The 26,221-nt window shown below is 35.8% G+C and overlaps 1 protein-coding gene across 1 annotated transcript in view; it reads left to right on the top strand.

The window, feature by feature from the left end:
• Positions 1–26,221, top strand: part of LOC150095595 (uncharacterized) — a 199,497-nt gene that overhangs the window by 81,464 nt on the left and 91,812 nt on the right. Inside the window, exon 6 of the mRNA XM_090409759.1 lies at positions 9,780–9,845. Within this exon, the coding sequence (XP_090265885.1) occupies positions 9,780–9,845 (66 nt within the window). The remainder of the gene's footprint in view (positions 1–9,779; positions 9,846–26,221) is intronic.

The following is a 26,221-nucleotide window of genomic DNA, read 5'->3' as shown; positions in this document are numbered from 1 at the left end:
TTTAGTCGAAAGAGACCAGATAAAGGTTCCTCACATCATGAATGGGAATCGAACCCAGATTTTTCTGACCAAAGGACTTTATCTATACCGACAGCTATAGGCTCTAAATCTGATAATAACCTTTCGATAGCTTAAATATTCCACCCACTCACTCACATCACCCCTTTCATCTTCTATCCCCTCAGTAGTATGTTTGCCTTCAGTCTGTCCTCATAATCAATATTATACAATCCTGATATCATTTTTGTTATTTGTCTCTGTACCCTCTCCAAGATTACTTAATCCCCCTTCAAGTCCTGTTGACCAGATCTGAGCACAGAAATCAAGATGTGATCTGATCAAAAGCTTTATACAATGGGACCACCACCTTTTTTTTTATCTCTTGTGATCAGTGTCCTCCTCAATATTGCAGCATTCTCTGCAATGTCTTTACACCCTTTCAGTATATATCCTCTGAACATCAGATTTCTATCTATAATCGACCCATGATCCATTACTTCTTCCAGTATAACTCCATGAAGTGAGTATAAAGCAACTCATATGTGGATCCCAAATTTCAAAACCTTACATTTAGTTCCATTAAACTGAGATCCCCATTCATTTTCCAACCTTTCCACCTCAAGAGGATTTGAATAAGCTGGAAAGTAACATTAACATCATTGCTTTAGTGACATTGCTGCCATTCAAGAAGTGCTAGAATTACAGGATTACAGGAACATATTCAGTTGTTTGTAGATGATGTGAAGCTTGTGGATCCCAAATTTCAAAACCTTACATTTAGTTCCATTAAACTGAGATCCCCATTCATTTTCCAACCTTTCCACCTCAAGAGGATTTGAATAAGCTGGAAAGTAACATTAACATCATTGCTTTAGTGACATTGCTGCCATTCAAGAAGTGCTAGAATGTCAGCAATGTTACTAAAAACCTCCCAAGCTTCACATCATCTACAAACAACTGAATATGTTCCTGTAATCCCTTGACAATATCATTGATGTAAAGATTGAACTTATAACCTTCCTACTCGCTGATACTTCTCCCTCATATATAACTCTCTACTGTCTAGTAGAAAGCCAGCTACTGATCCAATCTACTAATCTGTTATCCAAACCCACATGGTGCAACCTTAAAAACCAACTTGTCATGAAGCACTCTGTCAAATGCCTTTACAAAATCAAAAAAAGAAGAAAAAAAAAGACAGTGTATGCCTTACCTTCATCTGCTGATCTCATTAACTCTATTGTAAAGGATAGCCAGATTACTAAAACAAGAGTGCCCTTTAACAAATCCATGCTGACCTGCATAAACAATATTGCCATCATCTGACCAATTCTGTATATGAGTTCTTACCATTTTCTCCACAGCCTTAATAACTACAGAATGCCAACTCACCTATAATTCTACCACTACCATCCTTATGCAGTACTGCTGTCTTACTCTCTTTTCACTCTTTAAGAACGTTCTCTGTTACAAGATTCTCATAAACTGGTTAATGGCACAATCAGTTCCACAGCACATTCCTTTAAAAACATGGTGAAATATCTCTTATCCTGTAAATATCTCTTGACATCTCAGTTATGCCATCCCTTTGTTTTCTATCCACCAAACTCCTCAGTTTGCATACCTTTTATCCACCTCTATACTATTTCCAAGTTATCATAAGGCTACTTCATTTCCTTCAAATCATGATGACCAGATATGAGCACAGTAATCCAAAAAGTGATCCAGTCAGTGCTTTACACAATGGAATCACCACTCTTTTATCTCTATTAGTCCTTTTTAGTATGGCAGTAGTCCTCTGGATTACCTTCACCACCTTCAAAATATGTCATTAAACTTCTTTTCTGACCACAGGATTCCTCACCTCCCCCACTTCCTCCAGTTTAGTTTCATCAATAAAGTATGCAACCTCCCATTGGTGGATCCAAATTTCAAGACCTCTCATTCAGATGTATTAAATTGACATCTGCATTCATTAACTCACCTTATTCAAATCCTGAAGGACCGTTACATTGGCACCACTACTACTAACCTTCCAAGCTTTGCATCATCTGCATATACAGTAGTCTCCCTTTATCCACAGGTTCACTTTCTGTGGTTTCAGTTACCTGCAATCAACACCAGTCCTAAAATATTAAATGGAAAATTCCAGAAATAAACAATTCATAAGGTTTAAATTGGGTGCCATACTGAGTAACGTGATGAAATCTCATGCTGTCCCACTCTGTCCTGCCCAGGACATGAATCATCCCTTTGTCGCTTGGTAGCTGTCTTGGTTATCAGATTGACTGTCACGATATCGCAGTGCTGGTGTTCAAGTAACCTTTATTTTGCTTAATAATGGCCACAAAGTGCAAGAGTAGTAATGCTAGCAATCCAAATATGCCAAAGAGAAGCTGTAAAATTCTTCCTTTAACTGAAAGCTGAAAGTTCCTGACTTCACAAGGAAAGAAAAAAAATTGTATGCTGAGGTTGCTAAGATTCTATTCACATTCACATAACTTTTATTACAGTATATCGTTATCATTTATAATTGTTCAATTCATTATTAGTTATTGTTATTAATCTCTTACTGTGCCTAATTTATAAATTAAACTTTATCACAAGTATTCATGTATAGGAAAAAACATAGTATATATAGAGTTCAGTATTATCTGCAGTTTCAGGCATCCACTGGGGTTCTTGGGAACGTATCCTCCACAAATAAGTGGGAGACTACTGCAGTTGAACATCTCCCTACTGTGACAATATTATTAACATAAAAGTTAAACAACAAAGGTTCCAGTTCTAGGTCCTGTGGAACTGTACTTGTGATTTTCCTTTTCCTTGATGCCTCTCCCAAACAACTCTCTGATTTCTTTTAGACAACAAATTTCAATCCAGTTTACTAACCTGATATCTAATCTCATGTGTTCCAACTTAAATATCAACTTATCATGTGACACCCTGTCAAATGCTTTCGCAAACTAAAAAAAATAAAAAAAAAGCCTCATGTTCCTCATTCTCATCAGCTGATCTTGTTACTTTGCAATGCAATTACAAAAGGCAAACAAGTTACTGAAACTAGAGCACTTCTTAGCAAATCCACATTGACCTTCACAGATTATATTTGCCTCCCCTTCATAAGTCTGTATGTGATTCTTCACTAATTTCTCCAAAATCTTAACAACTAGAGAAAAAATACAAAGTGGTCTATAGTTTGATGCCTTCATTCTACTCTTCTTCACCTTATGCAGTGGCACTTTCTTACCCTTCTTCTACTCTTTGGGCACTTTTATGGTTTGGGCACTTTTGGGATGCTGAAACTTTCACTGAACTGCCAAGGTCACTGGAGCTGATAGTGCCTTAAACATTCTCTTAAAAATACATGACAAAGTCCATCCAGTCCCACTGCCTTATTATTACCTTCCAGAGTTTAGTATTTAAACTACATTCAAATACAATTATAATAAAATTAGTGTAATCCTTTATCCAAGTGTGAGCAAAAAGGTTTGCGCCTGAAATTATCTTCAGGACTGGGGTAAGGTGGTACAACACCAGGGCAACTCGCTGCAAAGGTGGAGCAAGCTACCAACACTCCTATCTCAGTATCTCCTATAATGCAAAACACATCTCCTTGTTGATATGTCTAATGTTATGCATTAAGGGAAGGGCCACTACCCAGACTAGTTTCGACCTTTATTGAGGTCTCTTCAGTGGGAGCCAGGCCCAAGTGGAGATATTGAGGTCTCTTCAGTGGGAGCCAGGCCCGAGTGGAGATACCAGGCAGAAGCATTAGCAGGTTATCTCTACCTATAGGAGTTGCCAAATGGTGTGCCACCCTTTTTTAATAAATTACTCTGGATTTAGAGAAAGATGTTGAAAGTTTATTTTTCACTTGGTTAGAGTATAATAAAATTAGTTTAATCCTTTATCCAAGTGTGAGCAAACAAAGTTTGCGCCTGAAAGTATCTTCAGGACTGGGGCAAGGTGGTACAACACCAGGGCAACTCATTGCAAAGGTGGAGCAAGCTACCAACACTCCTATCTCAGTATCTCCTATAATGCAAAACACATCTCCTTGCAGATATGTCTAATGTTATGCATTAAGGGAGGTTTTGCATTATAGGAGATACTGAGATAGGAATGTAGGTATCTTGCTCCACCTTTGCAACGAGTTTCCCTGGTGTTGTACCACCTTACCCCAGTCCTGAAGATACTTTCAGGCGCAAACTTTGTTTGCTCACACTTGGATAAAGGATTAAACTTATTTTATTATACTCTAACCAAGTGAAAATTACACTTTCAACATCTTTCTCTAAATCCAGAGTAATTTATTAAAAAAGGGTGGCACACCATTTGGCAACTCCTATAGGTAGAGATGACCTGCTAATGCTTCTGCCTGGTATCTCCACTTGGGCCTGGCTCCCACTGAAGAGACCTCAATAAAGGTCGAAACTAGTCTGGGTAGTGGCCCTTCCTTTAATGCATAATCTGCAAGGAGATATGTTTTGCATTATATAGGAGATACTGAGATAGGAGTGTTGGAAGCTTGCTCCACCTTTGCAACCAGTTGCCTTGGTGTTGTACCACCTTACCCCAGTCCTGAAGATACTTTCAGGCACAAACTTTGTTTGCTCACACTTGGATAAAGGATTAAACTAATTTTATTATACTCTAACCAAGTGAAAAATAAACTTTCTACATTCAAATACAAAATTTTAATATATTTTTATTTAATTAATACAAAATTTTAATGTCTAATGTATTTTTTACAAAATTCAAAATGCATAACTTAATTTCAAGACTTTAAACCTTGAACCTACCCACTGGTCACTGGACTTTCATTTCCATCTGACGGGGTCATTTATTCACAATATATTGGTATAATTTTTTTCCAGTTCTTGTTTTTTGATATACCTTCTTCTAGCAATATTCTGTGAAAAAGGATGTTCAGTGTTCTTTTGTTCATCATTTATCTGTAGTTCCTGGTACCCTTTCATCATTTGCCACATTGCATTAAAGACCTTTTCTTTCATACTTATATGTTGACTTTTTATTTTGATTTAATTGTTTCTCAAATCTAATAGTTTCTGAATTTTTTGGAGATGTCCTATTTTTGTTCAGCATTGTTATTGTAGGTGTCTGGTATGATTCAGATAATTCATTAATTCTTTTAAAAATAACTTTGCAGTCTCGTATGTTTTGGACTCTTGTAAGCTTCTCTTATGTCAGTTTTATTTTTTTTTTGTGTGTGTTTAGCCATTTTGTCTTCATGCTATTAATTTTTTTAAAGTTTTTATATCTTGCACTTTGTTCTCTGAGACTATTTTATTTCCTGCTTCTTCTTTCATGCAAAAACTGCATAATATTAGCTGTTATCCATTCATTATTTGATTTTTTTTTTTTTGAGTCTGCATGGTTAGCCTAGTGGCTATGCACTTTGCAACCATATGCCTGGGGAAGGAGTGTCCTAGGTTCGATTCCCGTTGGTGACGTGAGGAGCTGAAGGATCTTGGCCATAGCCAAGTTAGCTGGTCTTGGGGATGGACAGTAGTGTTTTTCCCCAGTTTATTCTGGGTTTTTCATCTCGCAAAGCAGGCAAACTGGCCTTGAGAACCCAACACTACAGGAAATAGGATATACTGGGGCATGGGGCTGACCACCTTATCCTGTGAACGGTTTGAGGTCCGATGATTAATAAACCCTTGACACCGCAAGGTGAAAGAGGGTAAAAAGAAGATGAGATAAGATTTTATTTTGGATGATAGTAGTTTAAGATTAGTATTGATCTCTGTTTTCCTCATTGTCTTGACATTTAAGAAAATTTTTTATCCATGTTATGTTTAGTATGATGTTTTGTTTCTATTTTGGGATGTCCAGACAAATTTATGCTATTGCTTATGCAAAAAAAAAGCATGGTAGTTATGATGAATAAGTTGTTTGCTCAGCAGATTCTTAGCATTTCATCTTTTTTATTTTCATTTATTATTCCATAACCTTCTCAGTCATATTAGATTTTTGAAAAAAATAGCTACATCTATGTTAAGTTACCTATGATTATTACCATATCTCTGTCTTTGGAAGTGACTAATTTGTTTCAAAGAGCTCTGATTAATCTGTTTTATTCATCATGTGATTGGTCTGGTGCTTGTGTTTGGATTATTTTTACATTCATACCTCTTGCTTTAAAGCTTAATGAAAATATTCTTGTGGTAAGCAATGTTATCTCTTATTGAGTTAAGTAATTTTAAAGCAACAATCATTTTTCCTTTTCTGTGCTAATTATCATCATCATCATCATGTATAGAGTTGTTTGCTGAAGATGTAAAATTGAAAGGTCATTAGTTAATATAGAGATCCTACAGAATGGTTTAAATAGACCTGAAGTGTGAGCAAAGGATAATGGTTGCAATGCAGTATTGCAGAGTATCAGATTATGCACTTTGGGATGAAAGTATCACAAATGTCTGTTACACTGACAGAACTGAAGTGCAAGACGCTATGGATTTGGGTAATTATTATTATCCCAAGACCCCATGAAGTCAAAGCCTTATCTAGGAGGTCCTTTTGTCATATACACAAAAGGACCTCCTAGATAAGGCTTTGACTTCATGGGGTCTTGGGATAATAATAATTCATCATCATGCTGCGCCTTAAACACATTCAAATTCTCTGCAGAAACCATACTCTCAGGCAAAGCATTCCAATCATTCACATGCAAAAAAACTTGCTTCTCACTCCCCCTGCTCACACCCTTCTTATACAGCTTCCAGGGATAACCTCTGGTTCTCCCCTAATCTCCCACCATTTTCTGTAAAACCTCTCTAACAATGATCCTATAACAACCCCTTACTAACTTGTAGGTCTCATATCATCCCTCTTCCTCCTATCCACTAGACTCTGTAATTGCATCTTCTCAACCTTTCTTCATATTCGACATTCCAGAGATCAGGAAAAACTACCTTAGTCAGTCACCTCTAGACCCTTTCCAACATCTCTTCATCCTTTTGACAACCAGGTGACCAAATTTAGGCACAGTATTCCATGTGTGGCATAATCAAAGCCTTATACAATGGAACAAGAATCTCCTTACTTCTACAAGTCAGCGTCCTCCACATCATTCCCAGAATTCTTTATGTTGTCCTCCAATTTTGGCAATGTGTCCCTTAAATTTCAGTCCTTATCCACTACCACCCCAAGATCCCTTGTTTCCTCCACCTCCAACGATATATCCCCACCAAGCATAAATTCTACATCCTATCGTTCTTTCCGAAATTTTAAAACCTTACATTTTGCAACATTGAACTCTTATCCCCATTTCTGTGCCCATTCACTCAATTTATTCAAGTATTCTTGTAAGGCCACAACATCTTCTCTACTCTTTATAGTTCATCCAAACTTTGCATCATCTGCAAACAACTGAATATCCCCATCCAAATCTTTGCCAATATCATTAACATACAACTTAAACAGCAGTGACCCTAAAACAGACCCATGAGGCACACCACTAGTGACTTTCTTCTTCCTGGATATTGCCTCCCCATACACAACTTGCTGATACAGGACAAGGAGTTCTCTGAAAGCGATGCTGCATACACTCATGTAGTATTTAATAACATGAGTAGTCTCAAAACATATCTGGTTTTGTTTTTCCTTTAAATATTCAATAACAGCAAGCAATTTTAAACACTTGGATAAACTTTTAGAACTTCCCCACCCCCTTCAACTGTACATAACATGTACAGTTGAAGTTGTATTTCTCATGTTATCATATACACATAGGATAGGCCATTTATTAGTTTATCCAAGCATGTAAAACAGCCTTTAGTTTAAAACCTTTTAATCGCTACTGATGAAGAGTTTTTATTGTCAAAAATGTAGATGTGAGTGGTGCACATCATTGGACATGACGAACAAGAAACATTGATGGCAGATTGGCATTAATAACCAATCACAAAGCCAAAAACTACAGAAGATGATTTTTATAAGCAAAAAACTGAACACTTTACCAGAGAAAATCAGCAAATTAATCAGAGATCACTAGCACAGAAATTGTACATTGGATCAGTATGAATCAAGCAGACTGTTAAAAGCACTGGGCTACGATAAAGTTTATACATGTTGCCCATAATAATGTCAGTTGATGAAATTTAACACATAAAACTGACAATTTTTGCTTATTGCTTCAGTGTAACTAAAGAGAAATCAGTGCTTTCAAAGGTATCCATTTTGAAAGTGATGAACAGGTTGAAATTAGAGATGCGAAAATGGTTCTGAAAACCTGAAGATTGTTGCTGTGATGGTTTTGAAAACTTCTTATGCAGTCGACAAAATGTATTGAAAGGGAGGGAGATTATGTTGATAAATAGTGTACGAAAATAATGTTAAACTATCTTTAGTTTTTTTTTATTTTTTGCTAACATATCTCTTTTAGTTATTGTGGGGAAGGGAAACTATCGCAATGGAGTCATTACTTTTGGAATACCCTTTATGATGTGTGTGTGTGTGATTCTCAAATAGAATAGTTGAAAAACACACTACCAGATATCTATCCCTACTTGTTAGTGTGTTAAAAAAACAAACTAATAAGCTGGAGTAAGGAAATTATTATCTCTCTTTATGATGTTGTAATATGACACATCCTTCTACATGACCCGGGGTTTCTTGGGGATGATAATTTGTCATAAAGGATCCAGAAGTAATCAAAACAGTCAGGAACATTCCACAGACCTCTGTGGAATGTTCCCTATGAAGTTAGATTAAAGATTTGGAGGTTATAAAATTTGGTTTATAGATAGAGAAAAAGGGGAACGTGATAGGAGGTTACCCATTCAAGTTCCATAACACAGTGGTTAGCAGTGGCTTAGGAGTAAATGTTTTGTTTCAAAGTGATAATGAGGAATGATTTCTAGACGTATTTGTATTTTGTTAGTGAATAAGTTAAGTTCATCACTTGCCTTAGTATCTCCCAAAATGCAAAACACATCTCCTCGCAGACATGTATAATACTATGCATTAAGGGAAGGGCCACTACCCAGACTGGTTTCAACCTTTATTGAGGTCTCATCAGTGGGAGCCAGACCCAGAGGTGATGATACTATAGAGGTGGTGGATTAAACCAAATATATAATTGGTAGCATAGCCAAGTGAAAAAACTTTCAAACACACCTTATTATTAAAATCCAGAGAATTTTAATAATAAGGTATGACACCTTTTGGCAAATGGTGTAGGTAAATATGACTTCTCCATTACTTCCACCTTAGTATCACCACCTCTGGGTCTGGCTCCCATTGATGGACCTCAATAAAGGTCGAAACTAGTCTGGGTAGTGGCCCTTCCTTTAATGTAGCATTATACATGTCTGCAAGGAGATGTGCTTTGCATTATGAGAGATACTAAGGCAGGTGATGAGAACTTATACCACCTTTACCACGAGTTGCCCCAGGCCTGAAAATACTTCAGGAGGTTATGAGGCCAGTGTATTATGTATGTTAATTGTGCATGTCCTAATGACTGTTACTTTGTTTGCTTACACTTGGATAAAGGATTAAACTAAATATATAATTGGTAGCATAGCCAAATGAAAAAACTTCCATCATCGAATGATATGATACGCACTGTATGAATAATGGTTAGAACAGATCTCTAACACAGACATCTCCATGGATTGATGATGCTTTTACAAGTAGTCCTAGAATAGAAGATTATGTCATTGCTGTTAATTTGGTTAAAATATATATTCAAATTTATAATGTTTTAATACTATCATATACTATCATGATTTTTATTTTAATAGATAGAAATGCAAGATCGTAAAGGTGAGATCATTCCTGAAGGCTGGGGAATTAATGACAAAGGCCAGGTAATTTTTATCATTTAATTATTGATTATTATTGTATTTTTAAATAAAAGTAGATTGTTCAGGTCATTGTATACTTGTTGGTTTCACCGTCTTGACAAATAATCTTCATTTAGATCTTGTACAATTAAATAATATTTCTAATTAAACCAATAATTTGACTGTGCTATGTTGATTATGTGTTTGCTCTTTGACCTCATGGTCAAGACACATTGGATACATTTTTAGCATATCTTAATATTTATCGTCCTAAAATAAACTTCACCATAGAAAAAGAAAGTAACAATTGTGTCCCCTTTCTAGATATACTAGTGACGTGACTTCCTAGTGACTGATTATCCTTTTTCATATACAGAAAACCCACTCTTACAGGAAGATATTTACATAAGCAATCACATCACCACCCTTCCCAACAGTATGCTATACTCAAAACACTAACTCACTGAGTCAGGGCTATTTGTTCAAATGGCATAGCCCTTGACATAGCTCAGGGAATCTTCCCAACATCTTTTTAGCCAATGGCTACAGCCTGTATAAAATAGATAAAATCCTGCATATCACCTCACCCATCTTTCCTGCAACCAACACACAGGATCACAGCAAAACCATTCCCATCCCATATATTAAGGGTCCACCAGAAAAAAATTGCCAAATTTCTCTGCAATTATGATCTCTCTGCCACTTTAATTCAGCTAGTTACCTTCATCCATTCTCCTAAAGATCAACTTTATCCTCTTGCACACCCTGGAGTGTATAAAGTTCCTTGTCCCTACAGTTTAGCTTACTTTGGACAGACTGGTAGATCAATTAATATTTGCCTTGAACACAAAAATAACATTTGCAATCATCTGTATGAAGATGATTGCAAATCGAGACAATGAGTCCAGACTATGCTCTTTCACATAGGATTAAATGGAAGAAAACATCAATAATACTATATACGAGGGTGGTCTGAAAAGTTCTCGACCATAGATGGAACACTATCGGCAAGATTTTTATTTATTTATTTTTTTCTAAGTTGGTACATCTGTCATAAGCATCCATGTGAAATTGCAAGTCATTCTATCAAATGGTTTGCTTTATACAGCTGTCTGAAGCAAGTGTTGTCTGTATCCCTTGAAATTAAGTAAAATTGAGTATCATGCAGTAATAAAATTCTTTGTAAAAGAAGGTTTAACGGCAAACAAAATTCATTTGAAGTTCATAAAAGTTTATGGGCACTCTTCTCCTTTGTTTTCGACAATTACGAAATGGGCTGCGAGCTTAAACGTGGCCGTACCAGCCTTGAAGATAATCCACGTTGAAGGACTTGCAAAAAGTGTAACAACACCAGAAATCATTGATCAAGTGAATGAGATGGTATTGGATGACTGGCTAGTCAAAGTGCGTGAAATTGCTGAGACTATAGGCATTTCAAAAGAATGTGTAGGATATATTTTGCATGAAGAATTGAATGAAAAAGCTTTGCTCAAGATGGGTGCTGCGTTTGCTCACAGCAGATCAAAAATGCACTTAGATGAAAATCTCTGAACAGTGCTTGGAGTGTTTTAACAAGAATAAAACTGATTTTGTGTCGATTTATTACTATGGATGAGACTTGGATTCACCATTACACACCAGAATCCAAATAGCAATCAAAATAGTTTAAAGAAGTTGGTTGTTCAGCACCAAAGAAGACAAAGTTGATTCCGTCAGCAGGAAAGGTCATGGCATCTGTGTTTTGGGATGCATTTTGTTTATGAATTATCTTGAAAAGGGTAAAACAATAACTGGCGAATATTATTCCAATCTTTTAACCAGACTAGATGAAAAAATTCGTGAGAAAAGACCTGGTTTGCAGAAGAAAAAAATCATCTTCCAACAGGACAATGCACCCCACAAAAGTTTTTTGGCAATGGGAAAATTAAGGGATCTGCACTACGAATTGTTGGAACATCCACCCTATTCCACAGAATTGGCTCCCTCTGACTTCTGTCTCTTTCTAAAAATAAAACTCTTTCTCGCTGGTCAGCATTTTTCTTTGAATCAAGAGGTGATTGTAGCTGTAGATGGGTATTTTGCAGATCTTATTGAGAACCACTGCAGGGTCGGGATAATGGGACTGGAGCATCGCTGGAATAAATGTATTAGTCTTAAGGGAGATTATGTTGAAAAATAAAAATAATTTTTAAATTATAAATTCGTTTTTTCATTGTTAGGCCAAGAACTTTTCAGACCACCCTTGTAGAAGCTGTTATAGGTCTGAGAGAATATTTTTAGAATCAATATCAGCTATGAAGCTTTCTCTCAACCTAAACAAGTATGGTTTCATTAATACAGTGAAATAATACTGTGCAAGAGATCTAGGAGACTATCATTTTGAGACCTGATAGCCTGACTTCTCTAAATTAACTTTATGGATATCTGGCCTATAGAGGATACCATGTAAGTACATTAGTTCTGTTTCAGTCACCATTTGAATTGTTTTTCACATTTATTTAGTTCAGTGCTATGTGCTTATCAAGTTGTAATTGTACTCTGAAGATGCTGGGTAGAAAACCACCGAAATATTAGTAAATTTAATAAATCCATTTTTTCCTCTTTTGGTGTTGTTTACACCATGAAGCACTATTATTGAAAATAGTTAGTCATAAAACTAGAGACCACAGATATGAGAGAGAGGAAAATTATGGGAGCAAACAGATGACATCAGTTGCAGCATCATATTAAAATGAAGACATTAGTTAGCAACTTGACATTGCTATCATTCAGGAATGTCTGAACAGAACAAATCTAAACAGGTCAAACAAATCTAAAATGGGAGAGGAAAGATCAGAAACAAGAAGTGTTTGATGCCAAGATAAAAGCAGAAATATGTAGAGGAAGATCAAGATCTAGGTGGGTTGATGCAGTTAGAAATGCGTTACTCTCTGACCACAGATGTCAAATTCCTGGCTGGAGATTGCCAAAAAGAGTTGATTCATGTTGAAGGAGAGAAAAGAATAAGGCGATGCAGGAATTTGTCACTAACACACGAAATCATGTGCTTTATACGTAAAATTTTCCAACTGTTTTACAAGCAAAATAGTTACCACTTTAAAAACTAGAATTTTCATAAAAGAAAAGCTAATTTTCCAATGTATAATAATAAACATTCATCTCATAAAACGCATTGATTACCCTATTATCAGAATGGATTCTCCTTCTGCCATGTGCAGAAATGTTGAAGGGTCTTGCATCTGTGATTGGACAGAAGATCAAAATGTAAGGTCTGACATTATTGGTTCGCTGATAGATAAGAGTAGTTTGGAGGACAATTGTCAATAGAAAGTTAGTAGTAATGTAGGATTACCATGTTGTACTATCATGTATCCTGTATATCCCTTAAGGGTACTTATCAGATATTTGATGATGATCATCATTAATCCAAACATCCAAAATATCATTATTTTTGGTTTTTGTGACCCTTTATCATCTCTCATTCTTTTAATTGTGCATTTTGTTTATGAACCTGTAATGCAGCTAAGTTTCACTGCTTGACCATTTCATCTTTGTATCTTTAGCAGTGGACATGGTTTGCCTTGGCTTAGTAATTAATTTATTGTCCCTTGTCTGAAAACCATGAGCAATCTCTTGAAAATAGTAATGTGGAACGTAAAGACCATCTGTGAGGCAGGCATATTAGACAACTTAATCCAGGATTAAGGAATTGAATTGGTGGCATTTCTCAGCTTGTCCTAAGAGAAGATAGGATGGGAGGTGGAGTACTACTGATGATAGGTGAATTGCAGCCAAAAACAATGAGTACAGGTCTAGTGATTATTATGGGAGGTTTCAACTATGGAGATATAGACTGGAAGGAAGAAAGATCACATGGCAGGAAGGAAATAAAATTTATACACCTGCTAAGAGATAATTACTTAAGGCAGCATGTGATGGAGGGAACTAGAGATGGGAGAATATTGGACCTGGTGCATAGTATCAGAAAAGCTATCCTTAACCCAGGTGACAACATTGCCTCCAATTGGTTTTAAGTGACCATGAAGTCTTGACTTGGGAGATTGTAAAACATGAAGAATATTCTGTAAAGAAGAGGGGTGTTTGTGTAACTACAAGGCAGGTGATTATGATATGCTTCGGAAGAAACTTAAATCTGTGCCATGGCATAAAACACTACATGGTAAGGATGTTAGCAGTGCATAAGTGATGTGAGAGAAAGTTATGGAAATGAGAAAATGGGCAAACCAGGTAAAAAGAGAGAATGGGAGAAAAGTTATGTAGTTAAGTTATACAAAAAAAGCTATAAGTTAAGTTATATAGCATCTTCCATCATCTCTATTCTCCCGTGACGATCACTTGTGAAGCAAGTGATTATTATTAGAGATTTTAACTATAGAAATATAAATTGGGAAGAGGGAGCAGCATAGTAAGAGAATGGAATATTTGGAATTCTTGAGGGACAAATGTTTGAGATAACTTGTATTAGAGGGAACATGAGAATCGAGAGTTTTAGATTTGGTTTTAGCATCAAAGGAGCTGATTGTAGCCAAGATGTTGGTTGTGTCCCCATTGGTGAGAGTGACCATGCAGTCTTGATTTGGAGGCTGAATAGATACAAAGAAGTTTCAAGGAGAAAGGAGTTTACGTAAGATTATAAGGTGACTATAATAACTTAGAAATTAGTTTAGGGCAGTTCCATGGCTTGGGTAATAACATAGTTGTCACCAAGGCTGACAAAGGAAACACCACTGTAGTCTTACACTACAAATCTTCTGAATGGAAAATGAAATTACTTTTTTGTGAGTGAAATACTTATTCCCAGCTTAATACGGATCCTATATAAACTTAATGAACTCAACAAGTTATTTGACAAAATGACATCTACAGATCAAGAAACCATCAAAAGACCCAGAACATACTATGTAAGACCCCCATGAGAAAATATGACTCACTGAATTTGAATCCTGCCATGGCATGAATGTTTGTGAATGTCTGTGAAAATACTAGTGGTGATGGTCAGTAGTGCACCCAGGATTTAATCTTGGAGGGGGCCAAGCACTCAAGATTTAATATGGGGGGGGGAGAGTTGAGTAGCGATTTGAGAATGCACACTACATTGCATACGACCTAACTGAGCACTGCAGTGATTGCCAATACATGATACCCGTGATCTCCTTTGGCCCAGCTCGGGCAAATGAAGTAGCGTTCGGTCTGCAAGAGCACTACTTCGTTCGCCTTGCATTCACAGCAGCCGGGATTCCCGAGAGCTATAGGGTATTCCCACCTTATGTGGACACTAATTCATAAGTAGTATAGAAACAGAAGACACAACATAAATTTTAAAAAAATGAATTTAATTAGGAAAAGATTTTTGGAAAATTTTCTAGTGTTTTTTTCCTTTTTCTTTTGGGGGGAACCAGGGCCCCTTGGCCCCCTCCCTGGGTGCACCACTAGTGATGGTAGTGGACAGTAGAGCGTTGGTGTAGAAGATACGGTTCTCTGTAGTTGGTGGATTTGAGTGGTGAGACGGAGAGTAGTAGACTAGGTGTCCTTCCTCAATAAGTCTTTGGACTCCCTGGAGGTGTTACATAATGATAATAATTACATAAAAACAACTATCCACTTAGACCTACTGTGGATTTTCAAAGTCCCACATATAAAATCTCATGACTTTTAACCTCCTCCATCCTCTCATTGGCTACTCAGCTTCATTAATAAAAATTCCATAGAATTTCTTTCAAGAATAAAAGGCATAAAACTGGCAGACATAATGATTATCATTATCATGTCTGGCATTAAAATTATACAGACATGATGGTGAGTTTGACATCCCCCCCCCCCTCTCTCTCTCTCTCTCTCTCTACAAATAACTCACAATGAGAGAACAGAAATTGTACCCCAAAAATTTCTATCAGACAGTTTGAATCCATTCAAATTTGCAATCACATCTGGTTACTTCACTTGGAAGGATAAAATATACAAATAAGTGGAAGGAATGGCAGTGGGCTCACAACTATCACCTTACCTTGAGCCAACTTTTATCTCGAACACTTGGAAGAAAGAATTTTCTCTCGACCCAAAACCATCAATCTGGTTACGGTACATTGATGATGTCTTTGCAGTCTGGAATTGCACAGAATCATAACTCTAGTAATTTCTACAAAAAAATCAATGTCCTTAGATCCTCGTATTAAGTTCACGCAAAAAAAAAAAATCATCAAAAGGAATCTCCTTTTTAAATGTACATATCCAGTGGAAACAAGATGGATCCATTTCCACATCAGTCTACCAAAAACCAGCTTTTAAAGGTCACTGTATTCACAGTATGGCATCATTAAATCCCTAATGTCTCAAATACTCAAGATTTGTTACTCCAAAGGATCGCTTAAACAAGAATCAGAAACTATTAAGCAAACAGCCCTACTAAATGGATACAATCTAAGAATAACACAGAAAATAATTAACAGCTCTTCTATACAGCAACCTAGATAAGAAGTCCTATGGACTTCTTATCTAGGTTCAGAGATGCCTCTAATACCATATATTAGAGGCATCGCTGAACAAGAGGCAAAATTTATGAGAAAATATACTCATTGCTGCTTACAAACCTATCAACCAATTTCATAATCTGTGCTTTATCCAAAAGACAAAATTCTCACCATTGATATCACCTGGCATATACAAAGTAAAATGTTTGTGTAGCTTGCCTTATAACCAACAAACAGGAAGATCTGTGAACAAATGCATCTCTGAACATCGAAACCTCAGATGAGTCATAAAATTCATAAATCTGGCTTAGCACAAAATGTAATTGAAAGCACAAGCCATAGGATCCAGTGGGAAAATGGCAAACTATTACACAGATCCATGTATACCCATGAATGTTTATACAAAGAAAGTGCAAGCCCTACTTCATTGTCCTAACCTCAATTATAACAACTACCTCATCATTCCTAAAGGCTGGGAAATTGCCATCCATAACTTTGTTAAATAATTGTATTTTCAATTCACTTTGTTTGTGAACCCCTGAATTGAAAATTCAGGAGTTTGTAGACAATTCATCGTGGGAACTATTCATCACAGAAAAAATTTGCTGAAAATATTATTTGCTAGAAAATTGAAATGACATTGCATTGATACTAATATGTGAAAAATATATCCAGTGCAAGATAAATTTCACAAAATATAGTTTTTTTGTGTATTATTTGCTTAGATTTTAATGAGATTTTTATAATATTTTTATTCTTATACAATGAAAGTAATATATTTATTGATCAGTAAGTTTCCTAATTTCAGTTTCGCTGTAATTTTTATTCATTTTAACCTGGTTCAGAAATTCTGCTCAAATTCCATGACCAAACATGGAAGCCACTTGAGGCCTCCAATAAGCAATGCTGTGGTCTCACATCAGACAACGAAATTCATCTCTTACCTAAAAACAGTTACAAACATCCATTCCCATTGTGAGTTCTGAATCCAGTGCTCATTGGTCAGAGAGGATACACTATCTAGTTGGTTGCTGATGACATGATATTTCTGATTAGAGTTTATTTTTGAACTTTTCACAAGAGAAGTAATTAATTACTTATTTCGTTTTGGGAGCATGCATCTATTTTTTTTTTTTTTTTTCAGTAAAGAAGACTAAATATAAAATTTAAAATTTCTTAGTGTTATAAAATACTAGTATTGGAGGGAAAGGTGAAGACTAGTATCGCACCGCAGATGGCAATTTAGCTTATGCTGGTTTACATCATTATGATAGCATTTACATAATTTTATTATCATTTTCTTTAATATAATTACTCAAAAGTTCACCTATGATCTTCAACAAGCTCTGTAAACGATAGCAGCATACAACATGTCTTTCGTATGCAGGAAAAGTGAAGTCATTTGCAAAATACACGTGAATTCAATAACTGAAACATCACCTTCTGAATTAGTTCAGATAAAGAATATATATATATATATATATATATATATATCATGAAATATATCTGGTGTTGAGGCTAGCAGGTGAAAAGACGTACTGTCAGAGAGCTCCTGATAGATTTATGATTTTTTGTTGATTTATTAAGTGTTTTCTTAGATTTAATTGTATATTTTTAGTATATTATTGTAGTTATTATACTAAAGCATTTTATAACATAATTTCAGAAATATCATTAGTTTTTACTACTCTTAAAAATGGCAAAATCCCATCATAACAATGCAGCGACTAAAGCTCAAGTTGTTGCTACTGAGGAGAGCATTTGTCCTGAACAAAAGCACCTGCAGTGATGATAATAATTTATCTCAGGATATGTTGACATTGGAAATAGCTCGGTTAAAAGAAATTATTAGGAAATCTACCAGGGAATTGGAAAAGGTGGAAAAACATTTGTCTAAACATCGACTGGATAAGAAAAAGGATGAGAACAAGAATAGGCAGGAAAATACTGAACATGGAAATCAAAATATTAATAACAAGAAGGTAAGTCAGTTAATATCTAAGAAAAAAGGGATAATATGGTATGATGACTCAATTTTAAAATTTGCACTTGCTGAGGATGTCACCACTTCTAGTTTCCTGGGAGCGAAAATTAAAAATATGACAAACGTAATTGAAAACCAAAAAAGAAATGGTAGTGGTGGTAGGTGGTACTAATAATTTAAGTGGTGACAAACATAGTATGAGAGAAGATATGAAAGGTCTGTTGGAAGAAGCGAGAAAGAAATGTGAAAGAGTAAAATTTGTAGGATTACTACCTAGATATGATAGTACTGAGTTAAGAAGGAGGGTGATGATAGCAGGTGATTTCATGTGCAGGCTATGTAGAAGATATGGATGTGAGTTTTTAGATGTGTGGGGTGTGTTTGATGAAAGAAAAGATTTGTATAAGAATGATGGCCTGCACTTGAATTCATTTGGCATCAGAAACCTGGAGAAATTACTTCTTGGTATGAGACCCAATGCAGAGTCAGGGAAACTAGATCATCAAGGGAGAAATGGGAAAAATGTGTGTGAAAGTTCAGCTATGGTATACAAACGTAATATAATAAAGATATGAATGCCTTTGAACATGGTTATGTATGTGGCGAAGGAATGGAAAAATATGCTTTGGATTCGGACCTTTTAAATATGTCTGGGGAGGGAAAAGAGAAAATTCTAAAACAAGACCAAATAGATTGCATATCTAATTATAAGAATAGGCTAGGTGGTAATTTATTATGTCTATACACAAATGCGAGGAGCATTAGAAACAAAGAGGTTGAGTTTGTCGCTTTATTGAATACGATGTGGCCTAAGATTGTTGGCATTAGTGAAACCTGGCTATCAGAATCAGATATGGTAAGTGGGATCGAGTGTAACGGATATACTATTTTTAGGAATGACAGAAGAGATAGGAGAGGAGGAGGAGTACTGCTAATGATATCAGATGACTTAAGTCCAGTTAGGGTAGAAATACAAGAAAACAATGATGATAACAATGTCCCATGTAGCAAAGAGTTTGAGTTCATCTGGTGTGAAGTGGAGATTAACAGAATGAAATATATGGTGGGATGTTGCTACAGACCTGGCAGCTCAGTTGTATGGGACAAAGAAATGCATCGCCAATTTAGCCTTATGGGTACCAAGTGAATGATCATTATGGGTGACTTTAATTTTCCAAACATTGATTGGGTAGAAGATAAATTTCATGATAAGAAAGAACAGGAATTTATTGAATTGTTGCGAGATAATTTTCTCAAGCAGCATGTGAAAGAAGGAACTCGAGGTCAAAGAGTGTTGGATATGCTCATAGCATCAGAAGGGATCTCTGTCAAGAATATGGCTGTTTTACCACCAATTGGTGACAGTGATCATGCTGTTCTTTCTTGGGAAGTATCTACTTGTATTGAAGCTCTGATTAAAACAGTCTACATGCTGAACTACAAAGCTGGAAATTATGATCGACTTAGAAGAATACTATCTTTGGTCCCATGGTATCAGTTACTGAATGGAAAAAATGTCAGCAATGCATGGGAATCTTTGAAAAAAGTGCTTACATGAGGCGATATCTCAATTTATTCTTAAATACTAGGGATACATTGAGATATCGCCTCATTTAAGCACTTTTTTCAAAGATTACCATGCATTACTGACATTTTTTTCCATTCAGTAACTGATACCATGGGACCAAAGATAGTATTCGTCTAAATCGATCATAAGATGATGTGGAAAAAATATTATGAGAATAAGAGTGAGAAGAGTATTATGAAATATATAAAGCTCAGGCCAGAAAAGTGACGAGTATTGTGAGAAAGCTAAAACGGAGTATGAAAAGAAATTGGGCATGTAAAATAAAGGCAATCCAAAAGAATTTATTTGTTATGCTGCAAGCAAAAGAAAGAATGAATGTGGAAGAATAACTTTTTTGAATGCAGATGGTACCCAAGTGTCGGAAACTAAGGAGATTGTTCAGTTAATGAGTGCTCACTTTGCTAAGATATATCAACCAGGTGTATGCAGCATAGTGCACAGTGCAACTGCTACGTTGGATGAAGAGTTAGAGGTTCATGAAAATGAGGTTGAAGAACTCTTGCATAACCTGGATAAGAATTTGTCAATAAGGACAGATGGAATATCAGCCCATTTGCTAAAGGAATGTTCAGCTGAATTCGTTAGGCCTTTCACACATTTGTGTAACTTGAGTCTCAGCTCAGGAATGATAACACAGAAATGGAAGGAAAGTATGATAGTTCCATTGCACAAGGGTGATGCAAAAACTGATGTGTCTAACTACTGACCTATTAGTATCGCTGGTGTGGTAGTGAAGATTTTAGAGAAGTTGGTAAGAATTCACATACAGAAATGGGTAGATAAGCACTCTATACTCTACAGAGAACAGCATAGGTTTACTAAAGGAAGGTCATGTTTTAGCAATTTGCTCATATTTTATAACAATGTTACAGCCGAGTTGGATAAAGGGAATGGATATACTATGATAATGTATGATTTTTCTAAGGCATTTTATAGGATACCGCACAGTAGGCTGTTGTGTAAACTGGAGAATATGGGATTGGAATATAATCTATTGACTTGGATCAGGGGATGGTTGACAGACAGATATCAAAAAGTGGTATTCAGTGGGTGCGAATCTGCCAGATTTAAGGTGACCAGTGGTGTATGTCAGGGTTCAGTTCTTGGGCCATTATTGTTCAATCTATACATTAATGACATCAAGCAGGGTCTATCATCAGATTTGCAATTGTTTGTTGATGATGCAAAGATAGGCAGGGCAATCATGGATGTTACTGATATTCAGCAATTACAAAATGATTTGAATGGACTGGAAATCCGGGCAAACGAAAATGGCTGTCATTTTAATGTTAGTAAGTGTAAAGTTATGCACTTTAGCATGATTAGAGTTCCAGCGGTATATTATATCAGCGGGGTTATGCTACAATAAACTGAAGAGGCAGGGGATCTTGGTGTATTGGTGGATAAGAATTTAAAGTTCAAAGGTCATATAGCAAAAGTTGCAAATACAACTCAGACGATAATTGCTATCGTCTGAGATAATTGATGATGAAACGAATCTTGACATGTAAGGATAAGGAAGTAATTTTGCCTCTTTATAAGGCTTTGATAAGACCACACCTGGATTATTGTGTGCAGATTTGGTCTCCCAGGTTCCAAGGGGGGGGGGATAAGAAGCTGTGGAAAGGGTGCAAAGAAGAGTTACAAAGATTATATCTGGATTGTGGGATTTAGATTATGAGGACAGATTGCAAGTATGTGGATTGCAGTCTCTGGTTAACAGGAGAGGTTGATATGATAGAGGTCTATAAACTTTTGAATGGGTGTTATAACATTTCAAATGATGAAATTTTTCATTATATGGAAGGCAAAGAGAGAACACGGGGGGGGGGGGGGGGGCATCCATGGGAGTTAAGGTTGTTCTCAGTCAAGAAAGGGGTAAGAGCTAGATTTTTCTCCCAGAGAGCAGTGAGTGAATGAGTGGAATAATTTGTCCTTAAGGATAGTGAGTGCATCTAGTGTAAATGAATTTAATGGAACGTATGATAGCTGGGTTGGGTAATTTACAGCCTCCCTCGATGAGTCCTTGACTCCCTGGAGGTTGCAAATAATAATAATAATAATAATAATAAAGAAATATATCACACCTGGATGGATGTCTAAATGTACAGAACAGAAAAATAGTGAACGGTTAGAAGAATAAATATTCTTCAATATTGTGCCCTTTCTCCTTAACTATTCTTAAATATTTTATTCTCTCTAAGAACTTCTAACTATTAATAGTTGGAATAGTTAATAGGAATATGTAAATAGTTAACTATAAATATTAGTTGGATATAACTATTATCCCTAAATATTCTTAAATATGGTGCTCTTTCTCCGTAATCATCCTATCCCAGTTCTGTAATAATTGATATTCCATCTACAGAGTCTGTAGTAAGAAAGAATATTAATAACTTTATACGGAATAAAAATTTTCAGAAAGCTAAATATAATTGAAATATTAAATAACATATAAAATATTTCTTAAATTTTTTAAAAATATTTCTTATATGGGAAATATTTCTTTTTTTTTTTTCACATATATCTGCAAAGAATTTTTGTGCAATTAATTTTCTCCATAATTAATTTTCCCACGATGAATAGTCTCTGTGTTGAATTTTCTTGCGATGAATTGTCAGCAATCAATTTTCCTGCGATGAATTGTCCAGACATGCAATGAAACACGTGCTCTACTATTTCTTTTATTTATATTCCTTAATATAACACTATCAGTGTTATATACTGATGATGTCTTACAATACACAAGACAAAAAATCTGATCTGTATAATAAATCAGTTTTTTTACTGTGGTACATGTAAGATTCTATAATGAAGAATACTTGTAGGTATAGGGCTAACTACATTATCCTGTAGTTATAGTTACGAAATCCAAGGATACTTGGAAGGTTGTGAATGGTTAAGTGCCTGTGAGAGCCAATAATAATGATGATGATAAATTATATATTTGTATTTAACCACTTTTTCAGCCATAGCACTCTGCTCAGCTACCACTCTTCATTTTCATCACATTGCAGTTTATTGCAAGACTTTATTATTATTCAGCACTTCTGTGAAGTCAGTTAAAGAAAATTGTAAACAGTATGCCTGTACAAAAATTAGGTTCCACAAAGCAGCATCTACATAGAAACAGAATTGCTGCAGAGGGCACAGCAACACACAAGGTTAAAGGTTATGGTAGTACAAAAATTGTCACAATATAAGTTAAATAAACAAAATGTGTGTACAAGACACCTAGCCAAGAAATGCAGTATCTACATATAGTTAAAATTATAACAGATGTTTTTACAGCCATACATAAATAGGCAAAAAGGAATTATTATACAACATGCATGCATAAAAATAAAATTTGGCAGTGTGGTATCTATATATAAACAAAATTACAAGAAGGTTACACAAATATACAAGGTGTCCTATAGCAATACATAATTAGTCAAAAATAAATAGTAAATAATATGTATGCAGAAAGTTAAGCTGGGCAATGCAGTATCTATCTGATCTGATCCTGTGGCTTTCTCTCTTAGAGAGGGTTGCAACTGATTACTAGGGAGATAATGACGCAAGGTGGTTTCCCATTGCCTTCCTTGCGTATTTTTTTATGACTGTAGCCTGTGTGTTCACGGGTACGGTTTGCCTGCTTGCGGGATGAAAAACCCCAGATAAACTGGCGGAAAAAACCCTGCTGTCCACACCCAAGACCGGCTAACTTGGCTATGGCTGAGGAAGATCCTTAAGCTCCTCACATCGTCGACGGGAAGCAGTGTCCTAGGACACTGCTTCCCCAGGCATATGGATGTGAAGTGCAAAGCCACTAGGCTAACCGCGCAGATGCAGTATCTGTATACAAACAAAATTACTGCAGCATTTAAGGCAGTACATAATTAGACAACAATACAAGTTAATAAATGAAATGCATGTACAACACCAAGCCAAGGAATGCAGTATCTACATATAAGATTACTACAATAAGATTACAACAAATGTTATTACAGTAATACATAGAGTTAAAGAGGAATTATTATACAATATGTATGCAAAAAGATTAAGTTTAGCAGTGCGGTATTTACATATTAACAAAGTTACAACAAGATAACACAAGGCTACAGAAATACATGATTGGTCAGAAATTAAATTAATGAATAATATATACATTAATACTCAACTCTTGCATATATACATTACATTACATATTTTGTAATATATACATACAAAAGTTAAGTGAAGCAATACAGTATTTAGATATAAACAAAATTGCAGTCAAATGTGTTTGTATAAATTAATTCTTTGTAAAAAATTAAAAACATCATGCAGTCTGTCAGCATCTGCCTGAGTGTATATGGTCTAGCCAGGTAGGCAAAAATTTCATTCCTCTCTCTCGTGCAGAGTGTTTGCACTCTACCAGTATATGATAAATAGTGAGATGTGTATTGCATTTTTCACACTTCGTTTTCCAGTACTTTATGAGATGTATCACACATGGGAGGGTCATTAGCTCTCAGTAAATAAGAATGTGTAAGATGACTGTGAACTGTGCAGAGCCTAATGAGAACAACTTCCTCTCTTCTCTTTTATTAGTTGACTAGGATGCCAATGCTTAAATCAGGTTTAATGTCATATAATTTGTTTGTTAATGTTTCCTGCCATGATTTTTACTATTGAAGTGTGTGGTATTGAGCTTCCCAGTGCAGAGAAAAGAGACTAGTCCATGTAGAATGATCTGGGAGAGACTTTATCTTTAGGGCATAATTAAGAGACAACTGTTTCTTTCGACGTGATAGAGCTGGTTCGTTTGCTTCGACATAAAGACTCTGGGTGATGTGCGAAAGGCACCAGTAGCTATCCGTATACCCTGATGATAGATGGAATTCAACCATTGCAGGTTACTCTGTGTTGCAGAACCATAGACTTGAGACCCATAATTTAGCTTTGAACGTATAAATGCACAATAAAGATGGAGCAATAAAGCTCTATCAGTACCTCACTCAGCAGAGGATAGAGTGCGATGAAGGTTGAACACTCTCTTGCATTTTTCTCTTAGTTGACGAATGTGTGCTAGAAATGTATGTTTACTGTCAAAGATCAGTCCCAAGAACTTGGCTACTGGAATAATAGTGCGTCCCATTCTTAATTCAGGATCTGGGTGAAGAGTGCATTTTCAACAGAAGTGTACACTGACACTTTTTTCTATTGAAAACCTAAAAACCCATTACTAAGAGCCCACAGAGAAATATGATCAAGTGCTTGCTGAAGTTGTCTTTCAATTACCTCATGTTATGGGAGTGGCAGTAAATTGTGGTCATCAACATATAGAGCATTGTCTACAGTGGGGGTGACGCTGTTCGGTGATTGAGTTAATTTTAACAGCAAAAGGTGTCACACTTAAGACAGAGCCTTGGGGAACACCCTGTTCTTGATGATATGATCGAGATAGCATATTTCCCACTCTGACTTGGAAATTTTGCCTGGAAAGAAAGTTTTTAATAAATACAGGAAGGTGTCCTTTAAGACCCAGGTTATAGAGGTCTTTTAATATGCCATATCTCCAGGCTGTGTCATAACCTTTTTCCATGTAAAAAAAAAACTGAAACAAGGTGTGCTTGCTTCAGAAATGCACATCTTTTATGCAAGTTTCTAAATGAACCAAATGATCTAAAGTTGATTGATGTCTATGGAACCCACATTGTGTATTGGCAATTATTATTATTGTTTATACACAATTTGTATACACAATAATATAAAGATCGTTGCTTTCTAAATACGAGAGAAGTCTGCCATTAACCATTTTCTCTAGTATCTTACAAAGACAGCTGGTCAGAGCAATGGGTCGATAATTATTTACTTGTGTTGGATCTTTTCCTGGTTTTAGGATAGCAATGACAATTGACTTATGCCAAGTATTTGGAAACTCTTCCTCTGCAAGTATTCTATTGTATAGTAAGAGAAGGAGATTCATAGAAGATGATGGTAGATGTTTTATCATTTCATAATGGATGTCATTAGGCCCTACTGCACTAGGGTGAGATAGTAGGAGAGCTCTTTTTAGTTCCTCCTTAACAAATATCTGATTGTATGGCTCAAGAACATTGGTAGAAAAATATAGCCTTTGTTTCTCTTGCTGTTCTTTCAGAATTAAAAATTCAGGAGGATATGAAGCTGTTGCTGAGATTCTGGCAAAATTTTCTCCCAGAGTGTCTGCAATGGCTTTGGGATCAGCAATAACACTTCCATTATGGTCTAAGGTAGACAAACAGGACAAACAGTGTGTGTTCTATATCTGCCTTTCATTTTCTGGATTATATCCCATACAATTTTTGGACTGGTCATTTGATTAATTGATGTA

This window comes from Typopeltis vanoorti, chromosome 20 (genome assembly GCF_054136105.1).
Source record: "Typopeltis vanoorti isolate ZY-2024b chromosome 20, IOZ_Tvanoo_1.0, whole genome shotgun sequence".
NCBI lineage: Eukaryota > Metazoa > Arthropoda > Arachnida > Uropygi > Thelyphonidae > Typopeltis > Typopeltis vanoorti.
This window is presented reverse-complemented; position numbering and strand designations above follow the sequence as displayed.